General features: G+C 41.2%; 1 protein-coding gene across 2 annotated transcripts in view; it reads left to right on the top strand.

Moving 5' to 3' along the window:
- Positions 1-20034, top strand: part of LOC101886286 (PH and SEC7 domain-containing protein 1) — a 166610-nt gene that overhangs the window by 39932 nt on the left and 106644 nt on the right. Inside the window, exons 2-5 of one of the 2 annotated variants that reach the window (XM_073918920.1) lie at positions 9385-11652; positions 12926-13043; positions 15722-16241; positions 19848-20034. The exon at positions 19848-20034 is cut by the window's right edge and continues 45 nt beyond it. In XM_073918920.1, the coding sequence (XP_073775021.1) occupies positions 9565-11652; positions 12926-13043; positions 15722-16241; positions 19848-20034 (2913 nt within the window). In that variant the 5' untranslated portion in view covers positions 9385-9564. The remainder of the gene's footprint in view (positions 1-9384; positions 11653-12925; positions 13044-15721; positions 16242-19847) is intronic. The other variant, XM_073918921.1, reaches the window with a different exon arrangement.

The following is a 20034-nucleotide window of genomic DNA, read 5'->3' as shown; positions in this document are numbered from 1 at the left end:
CATACTGCAGACTGTGATACAAAGAATGTTTCCAAGTCTCTTTGTGAGAGTGCTTTTGGAGACTGTCTGACAATTGAAGTGAAAATCGCGGGTATAAGTACCATTTGTCTCTTGGATACAGGATCAGAAGTCACTACTATCACTGAGTCACATTTTAAGGATCACTTTGGAGAAGCTGTGTTGTCTTCTGCCAACTGGGTTCGTCTCACAGCAGCAAACGGCCTGGACATTCCCATCATAGGTTGTCTAGAAGCAGACATAGAGTGTATGGGGAAGAAGTTACATGGAAAGTGTGTGTTTGTAATCAAAGAGACTGAAACCCACGGAACAGAGTTGAATAGATTACCTGGCATTGTTGGGATGAATGTGTTGAGTGAACTTAAAGATCTGTTCATGACTACTGGAGACGTGAAGAAGATGAACAGATATAGTTGTGGCTTTAAGGAGGCAAGGGTCCAACGAGTGTTAGCTAACATCAAGATGCAGACAGAGACATTAAGCTGCAATGATAAAATTGGCTTTGTAAAAGTTGCTGGCAAGCAAGCAGTTACTATCCCTCCATTCAGTGAATGTGTTTTGGAAGGCCGCTGTAGAATACCACCAAAAGTAAGCTGTCAAGTGTTGGTGGAGGCCTCTTCAAATGTAAGCTTGCCTAAAAGTGTACTGATCGCTAATGTGCTCGCCAAATCAGCTGATGGTAAAGTTCCAGTCAGAGTCCTGAATTCTAGCGAAAAACCTGTAAAATTACCACCACGATGTAGAATCGCTGCACTGTCCAAGCCACAAGAAGTTTTGCAAAAAGAGCTTGTTGAGTTTGAGGAGAAGGAAGGTACCCTGCATGTTAAAGCTGTACAGAAACATCAGGTGAATGTGGATATAAGCACCACAGAGCAACTGCCAGTTCCAGTGCAGATGAATTTAGAGAATCTCACAGAAAGTCAACGTTGCACACTGCAAGAACTACTGGTCAAGCACAGTGATGTGTTTTCAAAGAACGATTGTGACTTTGGTTATACAACTGCAGTTACACACCATGTACCGACAGGAGATGCTCCTCCTATTAAGCAAAGACATCGCAGAATACCACCTCAAGTGTTTCAGGAAGTGAAAAAACATGTTCAGGATTTGGTTTCTCAAGGTATTCTCAGAGAAAGCTGTAGTCCGTGGGCATCGCCAGCTGTGATTGTAATTAAGAAAGATGGTAGCGTACGCTTTTGTTGCGACTACAGAAGATTAAATAAAGTGACTTGCAAAGATGCTTATCCACTCCCTCGTGTGGAGGAATCACTGGATGCTTTAGGTAATGCACAGCTGTTCTCCACCCTTGATCTTACCTCTGGGTATTTCCAAGTTGCGATGAATGAGGAGGATAGAGCAAAGACGGCGGTAACAACTCCTTTCGGATTGTTTGAATGGACCAGGATGCCATTCGGACTCTGTAATGCTCCTGCGACGTTCCAACGTCTGATGGGGGTGGTGCTCGGAGATCTAACTTTTGACATACTGCTCATCTACCTGGATGACATTATTGTTTTTTCAAGAGACTTTGAAAGTCATTGTCAGAGACTGGAAATAGTGTTCAACCGATTGAGAGAGCATGGTTTGAAACTAAAACCCAGCAAGTGCTTCCTTTTGAAACCCGAAGTGAAATTCTTGGGTCATCTAATATCCTCCCAAGGAATAAAGGTGGATGGAGAGAAAACTCAAGTGTTGGAGACATGGCCTGCACCCACAAATGTCAAAGAGTTAAGACAGGTCCTTGGATTTATGAGTTATTACAGGAGATTTGTTCCTTGTTTTGCTCAATTAGCCCGGCCTCTTCATGCTCTGGTGGGTAAAGGAGGAAAAGGGAAAGTTATTGAACCTTTTAACTGGACAACTGAATGTCAGATAGCATTCGACAAACTCAAGCATTGTTTAATGTCTCCTCCAGTCCTTGCATATCCAGATTTCAGTCAGTCTTTTGTACTCACAACTGATGGGAGCCTGCATGGTCTTGGAGCCGTGTTGAGCCAGAGACAAGGAGATGGTGAGCGTGTGATTGCGTATGCAAGTCGAAGTCTTCGTGGATCAGAGAAAAATGACAGAAATTACAGTGCTTTCAAGCTAGAGTTGCTAGCTCTAAAATGGGCTGTAACCGAGAAGTTTAAAGAATACTTGATCTACTCCAAGTTCTCTGTGATTACAGATCACAACCCTTTGCGCTACCTAGAAACAGCAAATCTAGGAGCAGTTGAACAACGGTGGGTAGCTCAGTTGTCGGAGTTTGATTTTGAAGTCTTCTACAAACCAGGACGACAAAATACAAATGCTGATGTTCTTTCAAGGATTCCATCTGGAGGGGAGCCAGAGCAGGAGGATTCTGATAAAGATTTCATTAAGATGAATTCAGATGAAGTGCGCACATGCTTATGGCCAGCCACTAAAAATCAGCAGAGGGTTCAAGCTTCAGTCCAAGTATCTGTGGCAAGAAAAGTCCCTGGATACAGTTGGAGTGATCTAGAAGAGCAACAAAAGACAGACCCTAAAATAGCTCCTATCTACCGTGCGGTTCTTAAAAACAAGAATCTGAGCCCAGTTGAGCAGCGTAACATGAATGCTGAGTTAAAAAAGCTTGCTAAACAATTCATAAGACTCGAGCTTAAAAAAGGAGTGATGTTCCGTACCATCCTTGATCCTCGAGATGGCGAAGAAATTTGTCAGCTTGTGGTTCCAGAACCTCTGCGTTACAAAGTATATGAGAGTCAGCATGATCATTGTGGCCATTTCGGAGAAAGAAGTACGCTAGAGCGCATGAGAAGAAATTATTACTGGCCAACAATGAGTAAGGATGTTCAAAGCTGGATCAAAGAGTGCAAAAGATGTGCACTTGCAAAGGATGTTTTCCCTAAGATTCGAGCTCCAATGACGTGCACTAATGTGTCTGCACCACTGGAAGTCCTTGCAATGGATTATACGGTCTTGGAGGAATCTGTGGGAGGATACGAAAATGTTCTTGTCTTAACTGACATGTTCTCTCGTTTCACAGTGGCCGTGCCCACCAGAAATCAAACTGCTCACACTACTGCGAAAGCACTGGTGCAGCATTGGTTTGTACATTATGGCTGTCCTGCACGATTACATTCAGACCAAGGTCGTTGCTTTGAAGCCAATGTCATCAAAGAACTGTGTAGAGTCTATGGAATTGGAAAGAGTCGCACAACCCCGTATCACCCCCAGGGTAACTCCCAGTGCGAACGATTTAATAGAACTATGCACGACATGCTAAGAACTTTACCCCCAGAAAAGAAAAGGAACTGGAAGGAGTATCTACCTGAGTTAGTTATGGCCTACAACAGTCGAACCCACACTTCAACTGGGTATTCGCCATTCTACTTACTGTTCGGTAGAGATGCTCGCATGCCAATGGATATCCTTAATGGAAGGGACATTGAGGAAAGTGGAGTTGACAATCTTGATGATTGGGTGAAAAAACACCATGACAGATTGAAAACAGCTGTTGAAGTAGCCAACTCTGCAGCACAAGAGGCTTCAAGACAGAGAAAGAGAGCCTATGATCGCAAATCACGTGGTGCACTCATGAAAGCTGGAGATCGTGTTCTGTTAAGAAATCATTCACACAGGGGAAGGAATAAGATCCAAGATCATTGGGAACCCTTACCTTACATTGTAGTGAAACAAAATCACACAGACACGCCAGTCTATACTATTCGCCCAGAGAAAGGGGGTCCATGTAAAGTTGTACACAGAGATCAACTTAGACACTGCACTTTTCAGTCATCTTTACCGCCTCGTACATCTAGACATAATTCTAGAGAACACACAAGTCAGGAACACACTGATTCAGAGGATCCTGATGTTCTTGTAGTCCCTGTTAGATTTACACCAACTACACTTCCAGACACACAAGGTAGAAGGGAAAGTGGGGATGAGTCGGACACAGGTATTAGAGAACATGATAATAGAATTTCAGATGAAGATTCAGTAGATCAGTCTGTAAATTCAGGTGGTTCTGAAGCTGAAAGTGAAAATGAAAGCATTCCTGAACCTAGACGTTCACAACGTTTGAACAAAGGTACTTTACCTGTTAGGTACAGAACTGATTTTGTCTTGAAATAAGTTTAGACAACAATTGAAACTTTAAGGTTTTGAAAGCATCATTTAATGTGTACTTCACTGATTGAAAACATGTTATTGTTGTACTGATGTTCATACCTAAAGTGTTTACCTGCTATTCTCTGTTTTTGTTTTCCAGAACCGGATCGCTGAAAGGAGGTCCAGTGGTATGGCAGGGTTTAGTAGGGGGGAATGTAGGGGATCTACAAATCCGAATATGAGAGAACTTTTATTTTGAAATTTGACATGGGCGCCGCCATTACTTTCTCCGGTGTGTGTGTGGGTGACGATCGCATTCAGGCAGAGAGAGGGAGGAGAGAAAGGCGAGTTGTGACAGCAGTGGTGAGCTAATGAAGATTGTGCAGTTTTAAAACTTTTTGATCAACTTAAGAAGTTAACTGATGACATGAAACAAAGCTAGATTACATTGCTTCAAAGTCTCGTTGCTTTTAAGTCTCCGTATAGTTTAATGAGCCAGTTATTAGCAGTGACGCAGCAAGTTTTTTGCCGCGCTCGTCAGTGACGCGGGATAATAGGCCTGCTGTTAAAGTCAGTTGGATTATTCAGTGCTGAAGTTGAATACTCCCGTGTTTTTTTGTAATATACATCCAGATTTTTGTTAGTTCAAACGAACTCAAAACGTAGTGGATGCTGTGTTATTTTTGCGAGGATTTTTGCGTTGGAAAGCATCGTGTGTTCATTGTTTGCTCTGATTGATCGCCGTTGGACGGGATTGTGGCCTTGTTGGATCGTGCTGTGCGTTCAGGATCACGAGGGCAATCGTTGGGGATCAAAGAGTTGAAGGAACATTACCCTGCCTTTCCACGCTCCTTTCAGCGCTCCGTTCTGGACCCAAGAGTGGTGATGTACAATATTGAGTTCACTTTTCCCTGAATATTGGTAAGACATCTTTTCTTTTCACCAAGTATCGAAACAGAACTGTGTTTTAAAGGAACTCTCGATCGAAAAACTGGGAATTGTGCATTTTTCCACAAAGAGACTTATTGGTTTACCGGTCTATGGACATTTTCACTCGTGAATGGACTGAGTATATTTTTCCTGAATTTTGAAAGTGAACTCTAACTTGATTTGAACTCATTTGATTAATACTGATTGTGAATGTGAATTTTGTCATTGTTTAAGGTGTGACTGAAACACTATCACATTGATTCTATTTCATTTATTATTGTCTATATTTCATTTCATTTTGAGCTGATTGAGTTTAAAACAATTTAACTTTTTATGTGAAGAAACATAAAAAAAGAAAACTCATTCAATTAGTCTCATAAGACTAATACTTTTTGTTTAAATAAATATTTGTTTGTTTAGTTACATTGAGTTAACTGAAGTCCTTTATACTAAGGAGTGGGGCCGTCTCATCTATCCTGTTAGATCTGGGAGGGGGGGTTTTTCTGAGTTTTTACACACTCACATACACACTTCAGGCTACCACCGTGATAAAGATAGATCCTGAAGCCCACCTCACTTTATCTGTAGCTCCATATAGCAACACGATAGACACTCACATATGACCACTAGTTATACTGAGACCTAAAGCATTGGGTGGGGGGACTAAGATCCTGTTGCTCACTCAGTCTTCCTTAGTGTAAAGTATATTATTTGCCCCACAAGGCGGTGGCATATTCCCCTCCGCCACATATAGTTGAAGTCAGAAGTATTCGCCCCCTTTTGAATTTTTGTTGTTAACCTAGTTAAGTTTAGTTGCTTAAATCTTACAATTTCCTTAAATACATTAATTCTTTGTCTGTAATGATCATAATCTTTTGCGCCCGTCTGTTTTAAGCTCTTTTGAAATGACCTAAAAACACATGCAAATAATAAACCCTTCACTCTATTGTGGTTAAACGTAGCAGTAACTCAAGTCAAATGTGTTCTCTATATCTTAGCTGCTCAACTATAATTCAGACTCAACATTGCAGATCTATGTGATGTGACTATTGCGGATGCTCACATTGTGATATCGATGCTGAAACGTTATATTGTGCAGCCGTAAAAGTAATATATCTTTTATTATATAGGTTATTATAAAATAAAAATCAATATTAATAAACGTATAAGTATTAAAAAATATGACAAGATATTCTAAAATAGATATTACAAAAATGTATGCACCACTGCAAAAAAAGTTTTTCTTACTTTAAGAAGTAAATATATATGAATGTGTTTATAAATATTAATAAATATTTAGTTGTTATTATAATATATTATAAAGTAAATTTTTAATATATTTAAAAAACGCTTGAATCAAGAAGCATTTAAAAATACTGTTTTTGTTTTCAGAAATAATAAAACAAAATTAAGTGGGTTTTTCCTTAAACTAAATAATCTAACAATTGTAAATGTAAAAATAAATAGGCATATTGTGAGAGTTGAGGTGTGGGGGAATAGAGACTGTATCAAACTCCGTTCCTGGAGGGCCGCAGCTCAGCACAGTTTAGTTCCAACCCTAATTAAACACACCTGATCAAACTAATTGGGTCCTTCAGGCTTGTTTGAAACCTACAAGTAAGGGTGATGAAGCAGGGTTAAAACTAAACTGTGCTGGTTTACTGCCCTCCAGGAACTGAGTTTGACTCTCCTGCCATTAGGGTACAAGCGTGCGTGCGCGTGCGCGTGCGTGCGCGTGCGTGCGCGTGCGTGCGTGCATGCGTGTGTGTACGTGCGTGTGTACCAATACTTTTACATAGAATCTTTGTAGTCCTAAGTTAAAAATATACAATTCCACATGATTATATGTTATACAGTAGGTGTATGTGTGAAAATGTATGTACTTACCTGTGGTGATATTTCTCTTTTGTTTGGTTTATATGGTTAAGGGGAAAACATGGTCTAATATACATACATGTATTTACACACTGCTAATATTTGCAGGCCTTAATGGGACTTTATGAGTCACTGAGGTTTAACTCATGACGTAAATCTTTGTGTGTGTGTTTTGCTTGTGTGTATGTGTGTGTGAGTCTGTAGGATTCTAGGGATTAATTTCTCTTCTAAGCAGTAAATAAGCCCATCATGCAGATGGTCTGTTTGGCATTTCTCATACAGCATTGCTTTTTTAAAAATAAATACTCCCTTCCCGAAAAAAAGTAAAATAAATAAAAGTCTCTGTTCAGTGTTGTATTTTGCTGCTGCCAGAGAACATTTTGTTGAGAGTGCCGGCTTAATGGATTGGGGAATGATAGAACGAGTATGTCATCAGTGAGAAAATGAGCCAGATGACCGCTGCTGATATAATCAGGTTGCTGCCTCTCTGTAATTGGATTGCTACTGATATGTCATGACCGAGAGGTGTGTTGTACTGCGTTGCCGCATTGATTTGTTTTAAAAGTTATGGATTTGTCGGCGCCAGTAGCCTACTGGTACTGCCTGCTGACATATAGCACCAACATGCTCACGGCGACCTGAGTTTGATTCCCGGCTTGAGGTCCTTCCCCTCTCTCTGCTCCCAATGCTTTCCTGTCTGAATTCTCTACTGTCCTGTCATAATAAAGGTGAAAAACCCATAAAAAATAAATAAAAAATAAGAAAGTTATGGATTTTAAAAGCACAGTGTGTAATTGTTGCCACTAGAGGGTATGTATTCACAAAAAACAAAGGCAGTTTGATGAGGGCATGACTGTGGAATCATGAAAGTTGTGGTCTTAATTATTTCCCACAGGACTCCTGCAGAAATCATGTTGATGGATGATCTGAATAGTTTATCTCCAACCACCTCCAAATCACACCTGCTTAATAGTCTCTAGTAGTCTTGAACACCTTGATTAATTGGATTAGCTGTGCTTAATTAGGATTAGAGCAAAACTGTGCAGAGATTAGAACAGATTTTAGCACCAACTTTCCTCAACGCATCTGCAAGGATGTTTCTAGAAAACCCCAGTAAGTACTTGATTAGCTAGCCCTGGTGTGTCTGATTGAGGTTGAAACTAAACTTTGCAGGACACCGGCCCTCAAGGACTTATATTGAGAACCCTGATCCAAAGTATTCAACACTTATTACGGTAAACATGATTGTATGTGCAATTGTTGATGAAAGACCAATGTGACGAGTATTTTTTAAAGATTTATTTTTTGGCCTTTTTCCTTAATTAGATAGGACAGTATTTAGACAGGAAGCAAATTGTAGAGGAGGGGGAGAGGGGTAGGGAAATGGCCGGAATTCTAACTCTAGACACCCTGTCTTGCTACAGCACGCTTGCCACTAGGCTATTGCCCTGACTGACGCTTTATTTTAATGAAAAAATTATACATATTTGAGGGAAGTCAGCTGAGGCTCCTGGACGCCTACTTAGGTAGGTGTTCCAGGCATGTCCCACCAAGATGAGGCCTCAAGGAAGACCCAGGACATGCTGGAGGGACTATGTCTCTTGGCTGGCCTGGGAATGCCTCGGGATCCCCCCGGAGGAGCTGGAGGAAGTGTCTTGGGAGAGGGAAGTCTGGGGTTCTCTTCTAAGGGTGCTTTCACACCTGTGAATCGATTCAGTTGTTCCGAAACAGAGATTACATTTGTTGCATTGTTGCTTTTTGCTCTTAGAGCGGTTCGCTTTCACACTGCAAAGTTTCTAATCGGACCAAAAGAGCTAAAACAAGTAACGTGTGAGTAAACTTTCCTCACATTGGTCAGAGTGTCAGGGTTTATTTTGCAGTGTCCCGCTAAGCTGTCAGGAGAGGTGGTGGTTTGGTGGTGATTGACAGGGTGCGCGCGCGCGCGACGTGTCTGAGGAGAGATGCGGTGGGGAGGGGTGAGAAGGGTGCGCGACTATGCCTATTTGAGGACCGGGAGGGAGACACGAGATTACAGGGAGATCATCACTCGTTTGCGGGCATCCGGAGACTCGCGAAACTTCCCGCCATACTCATAATTCTCTCTTCATATAGCCGTATGCCTATTACATATCCATAAAACACTGTGATATAACCGCGCTCGGATCGTATCGCTTTCTTACTGCAATCGAACCGCTCCAGGGTTCGTTTCAATCGAGCCGAGACCACCTCACTCTGGCAGTCTCGGAGCGATTACTTTGGCGCGGAACAGAACGCGATTGCTCTGTTCACATATGTCAAATGAACCGCGCTAACTGGGCAAATGAGACAGGTTCCGAAACAAAAGTGAAGGTGTGAAAGCACCCTAAGACTGCTGCCCCCATGCCCCCATGAAAACTTGTAATGTTAATGTTAAATAAAAAAGTTAATTTAGCAAATAAACAATTGCAGTTTTATAATTTTTTGGTTCTTTTCCCCCTCTCTTAGGTGCAATGGTCCATGCCATCTCCGTCTATAGTGGCTGGTTTGGCAGGAGAGGTTATGTGAAGAACAGCTTCTCCATGAGCTAAAAATTTAACCGCAGAGGAGTTCACAAACTGACCACAAAGAGGAAAGGATCTCAGTTTCTCTCTCTGATTTGTTCTTGTGTTGTTCTGTAATGACGCCATGTCTCAAACTGGGAAAGTCCTTCATTTGTATGTGGAGGTGAGATCCCCACCAGAGCATGACGGGAAAGGTAGCTCCTGCGAGACGACAGTGGAGCAAGAAGGTCCTGTTGAGGCTTTGACCAAATTAGCACAGGCGGCATCTGGATTTACCACACCTCCCAGCAGCACATTCAAACCAAATGTTAGCTTCAGACTTCAGTCTTCACAAGATTCCCCTCCAAGATGCAACATTCCTCAGCAGGAACCATTCCAACAGGGGTCCTCTGGCCTCAATAACAATATTGATAGTAAGCAATTAAAACATGTCCACTCGTTGTCACATTCTGGACGGACTTCTGGCCCGGGAACACCTTGTCGAGCCTGCAGCCACCATCAGAACTCTAAACCAGAGCTTGGACAGAGGTCTGTGGTCACTTTTAGCTACATAGAGAAACCCCATATTAAAACCGTGGAGAGTCCTTGTAACAGTCCGAGTGGAGTAAAAGAGGCAGCTGCTGGCTCACGTAAGAGGTGTAGTGATCCAGTGCGAACACGACCGGCTGAATCTTCCTGCAATAATAGTCCCTTTCACCAGCACATGGGTTGCTCTACTTTGGATCCCATTGGTCAAGCAGCAACACAGCGAGCCCTGGAGGAGTTTGGCTCTCCCCAGTTGAGGTGCAAGTTTTCTCGTGGCTCAAACTGGAGTCCAGAGTTCCACCAACAACAGAGGGCACGATGCCAATCTTGGGCAGGTTCACCAGTGCCAAACAGCAGCCGTCGGGAACCTGACACCAGCAGAGTGGGAACTGTGTGCGGTGTCCCCCAAAGCCCAGCATCAGATGCTGTCTTATCACACACAGGGCACAACAACCAGCAGATATCCAGCTCCATATCCCAAGGATGCCCCAATCAGAGCACCCCAGTCAGTCAAAGTCAGACTGGAGATAGGCCACTCTCAGGGCAAAGGAACACAAACACATCCCCTCATGGTTTAAACCAGCTAAGTGGAAGCAATAACTCCTCAGCACTTAACAGTCCTGAGGTAGCCCGCAAAATTGCAGAAGAGGCAACCAAAGTGTCATCAATATTCAATGAAGTCCGAAGTTCTCCTCCTCCTGTTGTTTCTGGAGGTTCATCTAATCTAAGCAGCACAAACTATGGGTATCCTTCAAGAGGAGTCCAGCAGGAATCTTTACAGCAGAACCCAATGCATCACTCAGCTGTTAAGATGAACATACCTGTGCATGAAGACCACGCTAAGACAAATGGTGTGTCTTTGCATCTGCATGAAGCATCAACTAGTAAGAGCTTGGACTTCAAAGATGACCAAACCAATCATTCATTCTGCACTATACCAGCCCCTGATTCTCCAGCTGTGCCATCTCGTCTTCTTCGTCCAAGTCTGTCTAAAGCAGATGTGTGTTCTCCACTCCGGGATCCTCGTCAGCTTAGAGCTGACCTACCAGTTTCAGATAGCCCCACTTTACACCGTCACAGACCTCCGCAGTACACTGGAGAGGAGTGGACCTCTGGGGAACCCTGGTTCCTGGACGAGGAGGACTGGGATGATCAAGTCATTGCAGAAAGTGTGGAAATTTCAAGAAGGTTGTTTATTGGTCAAAACGTGGATGATTCCCCTGTCAGTTGGACATCTAGACAGCAGTGGAAAGATCAAGCAAAGAAAGAGGAAGGGAAGTTCACTTTGGTGGAAAAACTTGAAAGGACTATCAAGAGCAGTAGTCCAGTGTACAAGAAAAGAGGTCAGGTTGAGGTCACAGAAAAAGCAGAGGAGAATGTGAGCAATTTGGTATGTGGAGCAAACCACCGCTCAGGGGAAAATGTAGAGGAGATGACCAGGATAACACAGCTACAGAGACAGGCAGAATGGAGGAGACGGCAGGCTTTGCTTCTAGGCCCAGTGGTGTTAGAAGATGGAGACGGGGAGAGAGGAGAGGACGAACATGGGTTTGGAGAGCAGCAGGGTTTGGCTGGGTCATCCCCGAGCTCCAGTGGAGTAACTGGAAGTCTTGGGGATAGAGATTGCATCTCACCTGAGTCCAGCCAGAACAGCAACCAATCAGATCACCCGTCATCTGGGATACAGGTGAGACCATTTTCATGAAGCTATTCTTAGTAGGGCTGTAGCGATACACTAATCTCACGATACGATACACTATATTCAGCTCACAATACGATATATATCACGATATTTAGCCATCGATATAATTCGATTAGAGCTGCACAATATTCAAAAATTTGCAATATTATTTATTTATTTATTTTGAAATGAATACAATTTGATCAGAGTTTGCTGTATTTGGAATGAATTCATTTATTTAGACTGATTGGGTTTGTTCTGGAATAATATTGGGTTTGTTTCCCAGTGCTGGGATCAAGTAGTTTTTACCAGATGCCGTATTGGGCATACGAGAATTACACATGGTTTTTTGCTCCAAGGTGAAAACCCCACTCAGTGTTTGTGCTGCAAAACTCCTCTTACTGTAAAACATATTTTACTGGACTGTCCTGCTTTTACTGATTCCAGAAGGACTTTTTATGAAATTAACTCTTTTAAGGACATTTTTGACAAAGTGGAACCAGAAAAGATTTTAGAATTTTTATCATGTATTAACACAAAAAATCTTATTTAATTTATGTTTTATTTTGTTTGTTGATTTTTAAATTGTATATTTATTGTTGAAAGATTCCTGCCATGAAGATAGCCTTGGTTGCTGACATGGCACTAAATAAAAAATACATTACATTACATCCCAGTGCTGGGTTGCAGCTGGAAGGGCATCCTCTGCATAAAATGTATGCCAGAATAGTTGGTGGGTCATTCCGCTGTGGCAACCCCTGATAAATAAGGGACTAAGCTGAAGGAATGAATTATAGGGGTTTATCTGGATTATTATTGGTAAGGTAGACATCAATCAAAGGTTAAATAACACAATTTATAGTCCTTTACTGTATGAATTATTTAGTAAATACATACATTACATGCCTTAATATTTTAAACCTTCATGCCCGAATACGTACAGTACATAGTCACAGGCCTTAAAATGCATGCAAATGATGAACTTTCACTCGATTATGGTTGAACTCTTCAGTGAGTCCAAAAATCTTCAGTGTTATGATCTGTTGCTCCTGGTAAATTATAATCCCAACATATAAACTCAACATTGCACTTCCTGTGATGTGACTATGGGATATCGATGCTGAAACGATATATTGTGCAGCCCTACGTTCTTACATTAATGGTTGATTTCTGCTACTGCTCTTTACAATAGTGATGAACCAGGCCTTTTGTTTTGCATGCACACTGAGTTAAGCATTTATTATAAGCCTAATGTGTTTATGTTGTGTGGGTGTTGAAGTCGGATGGCGGTTCTTTGGTGCCAGGTCCGTCTCTGCACTGTCAGAAAATTGCCCGTGCCAAGTGGGAGTTTCTGTTTGGCTCTCCAGCAGAAAATACTGCCAACGAACGAGGGAAGAGTGAGTAGCCTGTTGACCTCTTATAATATGAATATTAATGAACACTTAGGTTTCATGAAAAGCAATTGTGTGTCATTTTCGAGGGTTATTTTAAGATGTTTGAAGTGTATGTAATTGTTTTTGAGCCACATTGAGTGCTCTCGTATGAAAGAGAGATAACACTGCATTATCATTAAGCGGAAGAACAGTCATCAGCAAAATATGCTTTCATTTAGGGGTTGGAACCTTTAGGGACTGCTCTAGACAATCTGACTCAATTCCAGACCCCAATTCTAGACCTACAATACAAATCCTACTAGACAAGACAAATCCAACTTTACATTTTAACCAGAATTGGAGTTTATGCTTTTGTTTGTGATTGGAATGTATAAAAGTACTCCAATCCTAAAAATTATTTATTCATTCATTTTCCTCCGGCTTATAATCTGGGGTCACCACAGCAGAATGAACCGCTTACTTATCCAGCATATGTTTTACACCGCAGATACCCTTCAAGCCGCAACCCAGCACTGGGAAATAACCAAACACACACACACACACACACACACACACACACACACACACACACACACACACACACACACACACACACACACACACACACTATGGCCAATTTAGCTTATCCAATTCACCTATAGCCCATGGAAACCCATGCCAACACCAATCAGCAACCTTCTTGCTGTGAGGCACCCACTAAACCGTGTTGCCAATATGATTTAATTTAATAATAAAAAAGTTTTACTTAGCATGCAATTAACCCTAAAACACCAATTACAAAGGCCAAGGCCAATTCTTTTAGTTTGTTTATAACTTTTAAATGAAGAAAAGTCTTCAAAGCCAAATTGTTTATATACAAAGTATATTTGGAAATTATATTAGAATCGCTTTTAGTTTTGAACCACAGATAACTAGCTTTAAAACATAGTAGTTCACAACACTTCAATCATTTTGCAACACTTTATTATTATTATATTATAACCTTTATTTTACCAAGAAAGACACATTGAGATTAAAAATCTATTTTACAAGAGCGTTCTGGCCAAGATTAGGCAGTACACAAGTCACATGAGTCCAACAGACAACAAACAAAAAACAATTTAAAGTTAACATGAATCACACTGACAACTATTCAAAACATCTACAAACCTGTGTTTCAACTTCTAAAACTCTTATAGTCTTTTTAAAAGCATGTAGTGAAATCAAGTCTTTGAACTGCAACTGTGTTTGCAGATTATTCCAAGACAAAGGTGCTGCGTACTTAAAAGCCTTTTTCCCATCTCAGTCCGCACTTTAGGGACAGAGAGTAAACTTACATCATGTTAATGCGCCACGTCTATCACGGTCAAGGTTTGGCTTTGTGGTACAGCAGGAATTAGAACAGTGGATAATGGATGGGAAGCGCAGTGCTCTTAAAATTCTTACGCTTATTTTTCAGTTTCTACTTTCCAGCTCAGGCCAGCACCATCAGGTGCAAAATTGGATCCATTTATAAGTAACTTATTCAGTGCATTTACTGTACATGTACACCAATGATTCAATTGTAATATGATAAAGACAATATTGATTAAAAGTCTACCAAGTAAACAACGATTTTGATGACCTTAATCAGATTAAAGTCATAATCGAACTAAATAGAAATAGATTTAAGATGTGGAGTATTCCTATTTTAGTGGCATTATTGAGGTGCAGTACAGACATGTAAACACCGCAATCAAACTATTACCATCATGTTGGACTTTTTGCTACAATTTGCGACAGGAGACGCACATGGCAGTTGTCAAGCGTTTAATGTCAAACAAATGAAAATGGCTTCAAGCAAGAGAGCAGATTTTTTTCATGCAGTTCCTCAGAGTTTGTCAATAAAAAGTTGTGAATATTGAATGAAATGTCAGAGGTGACATGTTGCTTGAGAATTTATATCCACCATCATCTGTTTGCATGTAAATTGTTATAAATGAACTGCAGTTGAACTAAACGAAACGCCCAAAAATTACATAGGATGTGATGTGAACAATAGCTGTTGTTGTGTAAAACGCTAGACGAAACTAGCATTGAATGGTGATGTAATGGTAGAGCGGCAGTTCAGCTCGACACACGGCCCTGTGTGTGTCGCTTGCTTGGTGCTGTGTGTATATGTGTGTGTGTGTTTATACAGACAGCTTGTTATTCCCAAACAAACAGACAAACTTGGGTATAAGATGCAAGTATAGAGTAAGGATTTCACATTGTAGAATGTCAATAAGGTCAGTAGGCTTGGTATCAAATGTCTACATCTTGGAAGAGTGGTGTTTTAAAGGAATTTAATACCGTGTACAGAGAAATCTCCGCATTTTGCGATGCGGGTGTCCGTGGTACTTTACTGACTCGGTAGGTGCAGGAAATAGTTTCAAACAGCCGTTGTGTTTATGGAATATTCTGTTATAAAATGTGGTGAAAAGTCCTACATGATTGTAGTAGTTTGAGGTGGGTCTTGTCTTAACTGCACTTCAATAATGCCACTAAAATCGGCATACTCCACATGTCTCCTAATTCTGTTTAGTTCGATTATGACTTTATTCTGATTAAGTTCATCAAAAAATTCTCTTTACATGGTAAACTCTTTATCAACATTGCCTTTATCATATTAAAATCGAAGGATTGGTGTCTATGTAAACATTCATTATTTGTTATCCTCGTAGATGTTCCAGAATCCACCACAGCGCCCCCGAGTGGCCACTCCACCCCAATCCCACCATCGTTCCTGCCACTGGAGGCGCTTGCTCTCAGAGCGAACCATGACGTTCAGCATGTGGTGGTGGAGCTTGTGACTCCGCCCCCTGCTGCCCCTGGCTCCTCCCCTAAAACAGTCATAATTCGTCGAACCTTAAAATACTCGGAGACTGATCTGGACGCCGTCCCGTTACGATGTTACCGAGAGACGGACATCGATGAGGTGCTGTTAGCAGAGCAAGAGGACGCCGACTCCGCTTTTGGAAGCAACCGCAGTGTCATGGGGACATCCTGTGCTGGGAGCAGCCCTCTAGGAGAGATGCCCAACGAAAGAACAGATGGACAGGAGGATGGAGAGGAGGAGGAAGAAGAGGAAGAGGAGGATGTTGCGAGCTGGGCCACTGTCAGGATGCAGGGGGATGTGAGGCGACTGCTGGCCGAACAACAGGGAGACGATGAAGAAGAGTTTTACAGAATGATGATAAAGAGGTGTGGAATATCAAACATACACTCACTGATCTCATGCTTTTACATTTAGTCATTTAGCACAGGGATTCCCAAACCTTTTTATTCCGGCACCCACCTAGGAAAGTAATTCAATCTCAAGACCCACCATAATATTTTAATATGGAAAAATTGGTAAAAAATTGTATCCATTCAAAGCAGTCAAAAATATATGGTGTGTGGCTTTTTGGATTGGACAAAATGAGGCTCGAAGTGCTTTTTGTGGGATGCTGGCTGTAACTGTGATCATTTTTTGTTGAAAAAGATACTCTTCTTTTTTTTTTTTAGAAGAGAATATGATCAACCTTTGATCAAGCCCCTTGATTATGATCTAGCCCCGTCACATCGCAGTAAATTCCACTGCTAGTGTAGTCATAAGAAACTAAATAGCTTTTTGATCGACTACTACAAGCTGGAAAAACGTCAGATAAATATGCCAATGCAATTAACGTTATTGCTGAATAGATCTAATATTTACACATTTGCTTGAGGAAGGAATGATGGGGTAGTTACATTACTATTACTATTTTCCATAACATCTATGCCCTTCCATAACATTAGCTGACGTTAAAACTAACAGATATAGCACTATAGATATTTATTGATTAGCAATCTGTCAACGTTGGGATGTGAAAAATATGGGACAACAAATAGCTTCAAATAATAGAATACATCGCAAACATTAGAAAATATTGACAATAAAATAAAAGGTTTAGCCTATTAAAAACAACAGCCTATACAGAAATTAAATAAAGCTATAACATCTATTTCACTTTTAATTGTATTTGCATATTGATTAAAGTTACTATAGTTATTTAGTGAAGAGCAGCAAATGAATCCCTCATTATGTTTCGTTTGATAGGTGTTAATGTTAGAATGCAAAGATCTATAATGAAAGCATTCGACTACTTTAGTAACTGTTTGTGGTCATTTAAGAGAAAATTTGTAGTGTTTAAAATAAAACGCGCAGGACAGAGCAAAAAAACAAAAACAAAAAAAAAAGATTGCAAGGGCTCAAATGGAGCAGTGGTCGTAATGTCGAGCGAAAAAAAGAAAAAGACAGCTGTGAAACATAACCAGTTTTGTCTTTTTGTAGGAAACACACTTTAGATCTTTTTAGGGTAAGAAGTTTTTGAGTTATTGCCGTCTATCTTCCTGGTTTGGATTCACCGCAATGTAAATATAGCTGCAGCTATGTGACGTTGCGCGACCCACCTTTGTTCACTGTGCGAACCACTAGTGGGTCGCGACCCTCAGTTTGAAAACCCCTGATTTAGCAGACACTTTGTCCTATTTACAATTGAAGAGACATTCAGTGATTCAACAAGAAGAGGCAATACACACATGACGGGCTAGTTATACAAAGAAACGTGTTTGTGCTCAGAGTTAAGAGTTTTGTTTTTGATTTATAGACAAGTAATAATACTTTAAACTCTATTCTGAATGTAACTGGGAGCCAGTGTAAAGACCTGAAGACCGGCGTAATGTGCTCCGATTTCTTGCTACTGGTCAGAATCCTGGCAGCAGCGTTCTGGATGAGCTGCAACTGTCTGGCTGTCTTTTTGGGAAGGCCAGTGAGGAGTCCATTACAGTAATCCACCCTGCTGCTGATAAAAGCATGAACAAGTATCTCATGAACAAGTTTTCACTGTAAACAAAGCATCTAATTCTTGCTATTTTTGAGATGATAGTATGCAGACAGTTAAAACAGGTGGTTTGTCAAGCTCACTCACCTTTTTTTTGTAGACATTATCCCCTTTCAAACATACAGACCTTCCCGGAAAATTACCGTCAATTTTCCAGAAAGGTGTGTGTGTGAACAGGCCCTTTTTGAAAATACCGGTAAATTCATTCAGGCTATTTTACGGTTGAAACATTACCGGTAATTTGCCGGAAAGCTGCGCTGTGTGAACGCAGAAGGAAGATTGCTGGAAAGAGCGCGTGCACGTCTAGAACATGATGACGTGAGGCGTCTACTTTAGGCAATCAGAATAGTCAGACGCCTTCACGTCCGTGTGGAAAATAAAAGCTTTTGAATATTTTTCCAGACACGTTTAGCTGCTAGATGTTAGTCAGATAACGTTTATATGCTCCTTCTTAATGCCAACTGTGTAAATAATTATCGATAAGATGCTTATGATAAGCCGTAGTTTGTTTACCTTCAAGCTCTGCTTCCTTCAGTTGCTTGTCTCGTCGCATGTGGCCGTGAAGCAGCCTGTGAAACAGCCCGTGAGCGCCAGCACACACACATATCATTTACATCTCGACATGCGAAAGTGTTCCTCTATATTTTCATCGAAGCTGTTCACAATACTGATCCAACCACAGAGTTTGTAATGTCGTCAAATGTTTACAAATACAAGCGCAACCGTTTAGAGCTCGTTTCTGGTTAATGATGTCAGAACTTACCGCTATTTTGGGATGGATGTGTGAACGGTCTTTTACAGAAACATTCCGTAACGTCCTTGCCTGTGTGAACAGTGCTTTTGGGAATTTACCGGTAAAGTTGTTCTGGAAATTTTCCAGATATTTACCGGTATCACTGTGTGAAAGGGGCTGTAGACAAACAAAGTACAGACATACAATCCCATCATGTAACACTGTGCAAAATCTAGAATAAAGCATATAACCAGGGAAAATGGCAACGTACAATACATGTATAAAAGACATCCTCAGCTGCCGGTTCATGCAGACTTCGGTCCAATCCCGATTCTATTTTTGTACCCCTTCCCCTTGGCCCTTAAAACCGAGTGTGAAGGGGAAGGCCTTCAAAATGTACCCCTAAGAATTGGGACAGCACTACAGCCCCTGCACACGTTATCAGATGTCATCGCAATCTCATGCTTCATATGGGATCAGACGATCGCGACTTCTGTTGTTAGTCCAGTTGTGTTATTTTGTGGCATTTATCTTCAGAAAATCACTAAAGGCATATGTCATGTTATCATAATGATATAATGTGGCAATACGATCATTACTGTACTGCGCATTTAACACAGCGGCCATATTCATCTATATGAACACAAGAAAACATTATTAACATTATAGCAGACACTGTAAAAAGCTCATTCTCAGCTACTAGACTTTTCTAACAGGGTATTCGAGTAACACAGAGTGACAATGTTGTGGGACTGCTGTACAGGAGTTATGATTATGGGTTATAGATCGTGAAATTTAGCGGGTATTTTTAGCGTTTTTTTTTTTTTTTAAAGCATGACGGTAAAACACAAATGTGGTTATGAATGTAATAAAACGTGTTTGTTTGTTGTAGAAATTTGTAATAATGACAAAAAAACTAATTTGTGGATCTCCTTACTTCCGGGTGTAACTATCCTGCCGTTGTAGATGGTGTATTCTGGGTAATTTTCTTACCTCTTGGTTTGGAGTGTGGTCCTGAAAAATATTTTTTCGACCCCTTCCCCTTAGCCCTACGTCTTCAAGCTAAAGAGAATTGGGACAGTTCTACCCCTTCACGAGAACATGCAAAACGAGGGGTAGGGGGTAAGGGAAAGGGCTAAGGGGTAGAATTGGGATTGGGCCTTTAATGTTGTTCAAAAAATCAGAAATTACAATTCTGTCTTTTTTTTTTAGGCCCCAAGACCATTTCAGAAACGATCACCCAGCTCTGAAATCCCCCCTCCTGGTCCGTGGCCCACGCAGAAAGTCTGGAGACAGTTTGGACACATTCAGCCGGCATTTCGAGAACATCATGGAGTCTCACCGTGCCAAGGGCACGTCCTACAGCAGTCTGGACAGCCTGGACCCTCTGACCTCCAGC

This window comes from Danio rerio, chromosome 12 (genome assembly GCF_049306965.1).
Source record: "Danio rerio strain Tuebingen ecotype United States chromosome 12, GRCz12tu, whole genome shotgun sequence".
Taxonomy (NCBI): Eukaryota; Metazoa; Chordata; class Actinopteri; order Cypriniformes; family Danionidae; genus Danio; species Danio rerio.
This window is presented reverse-complemented; position numbering and strand designations above follow the sequence as displayed.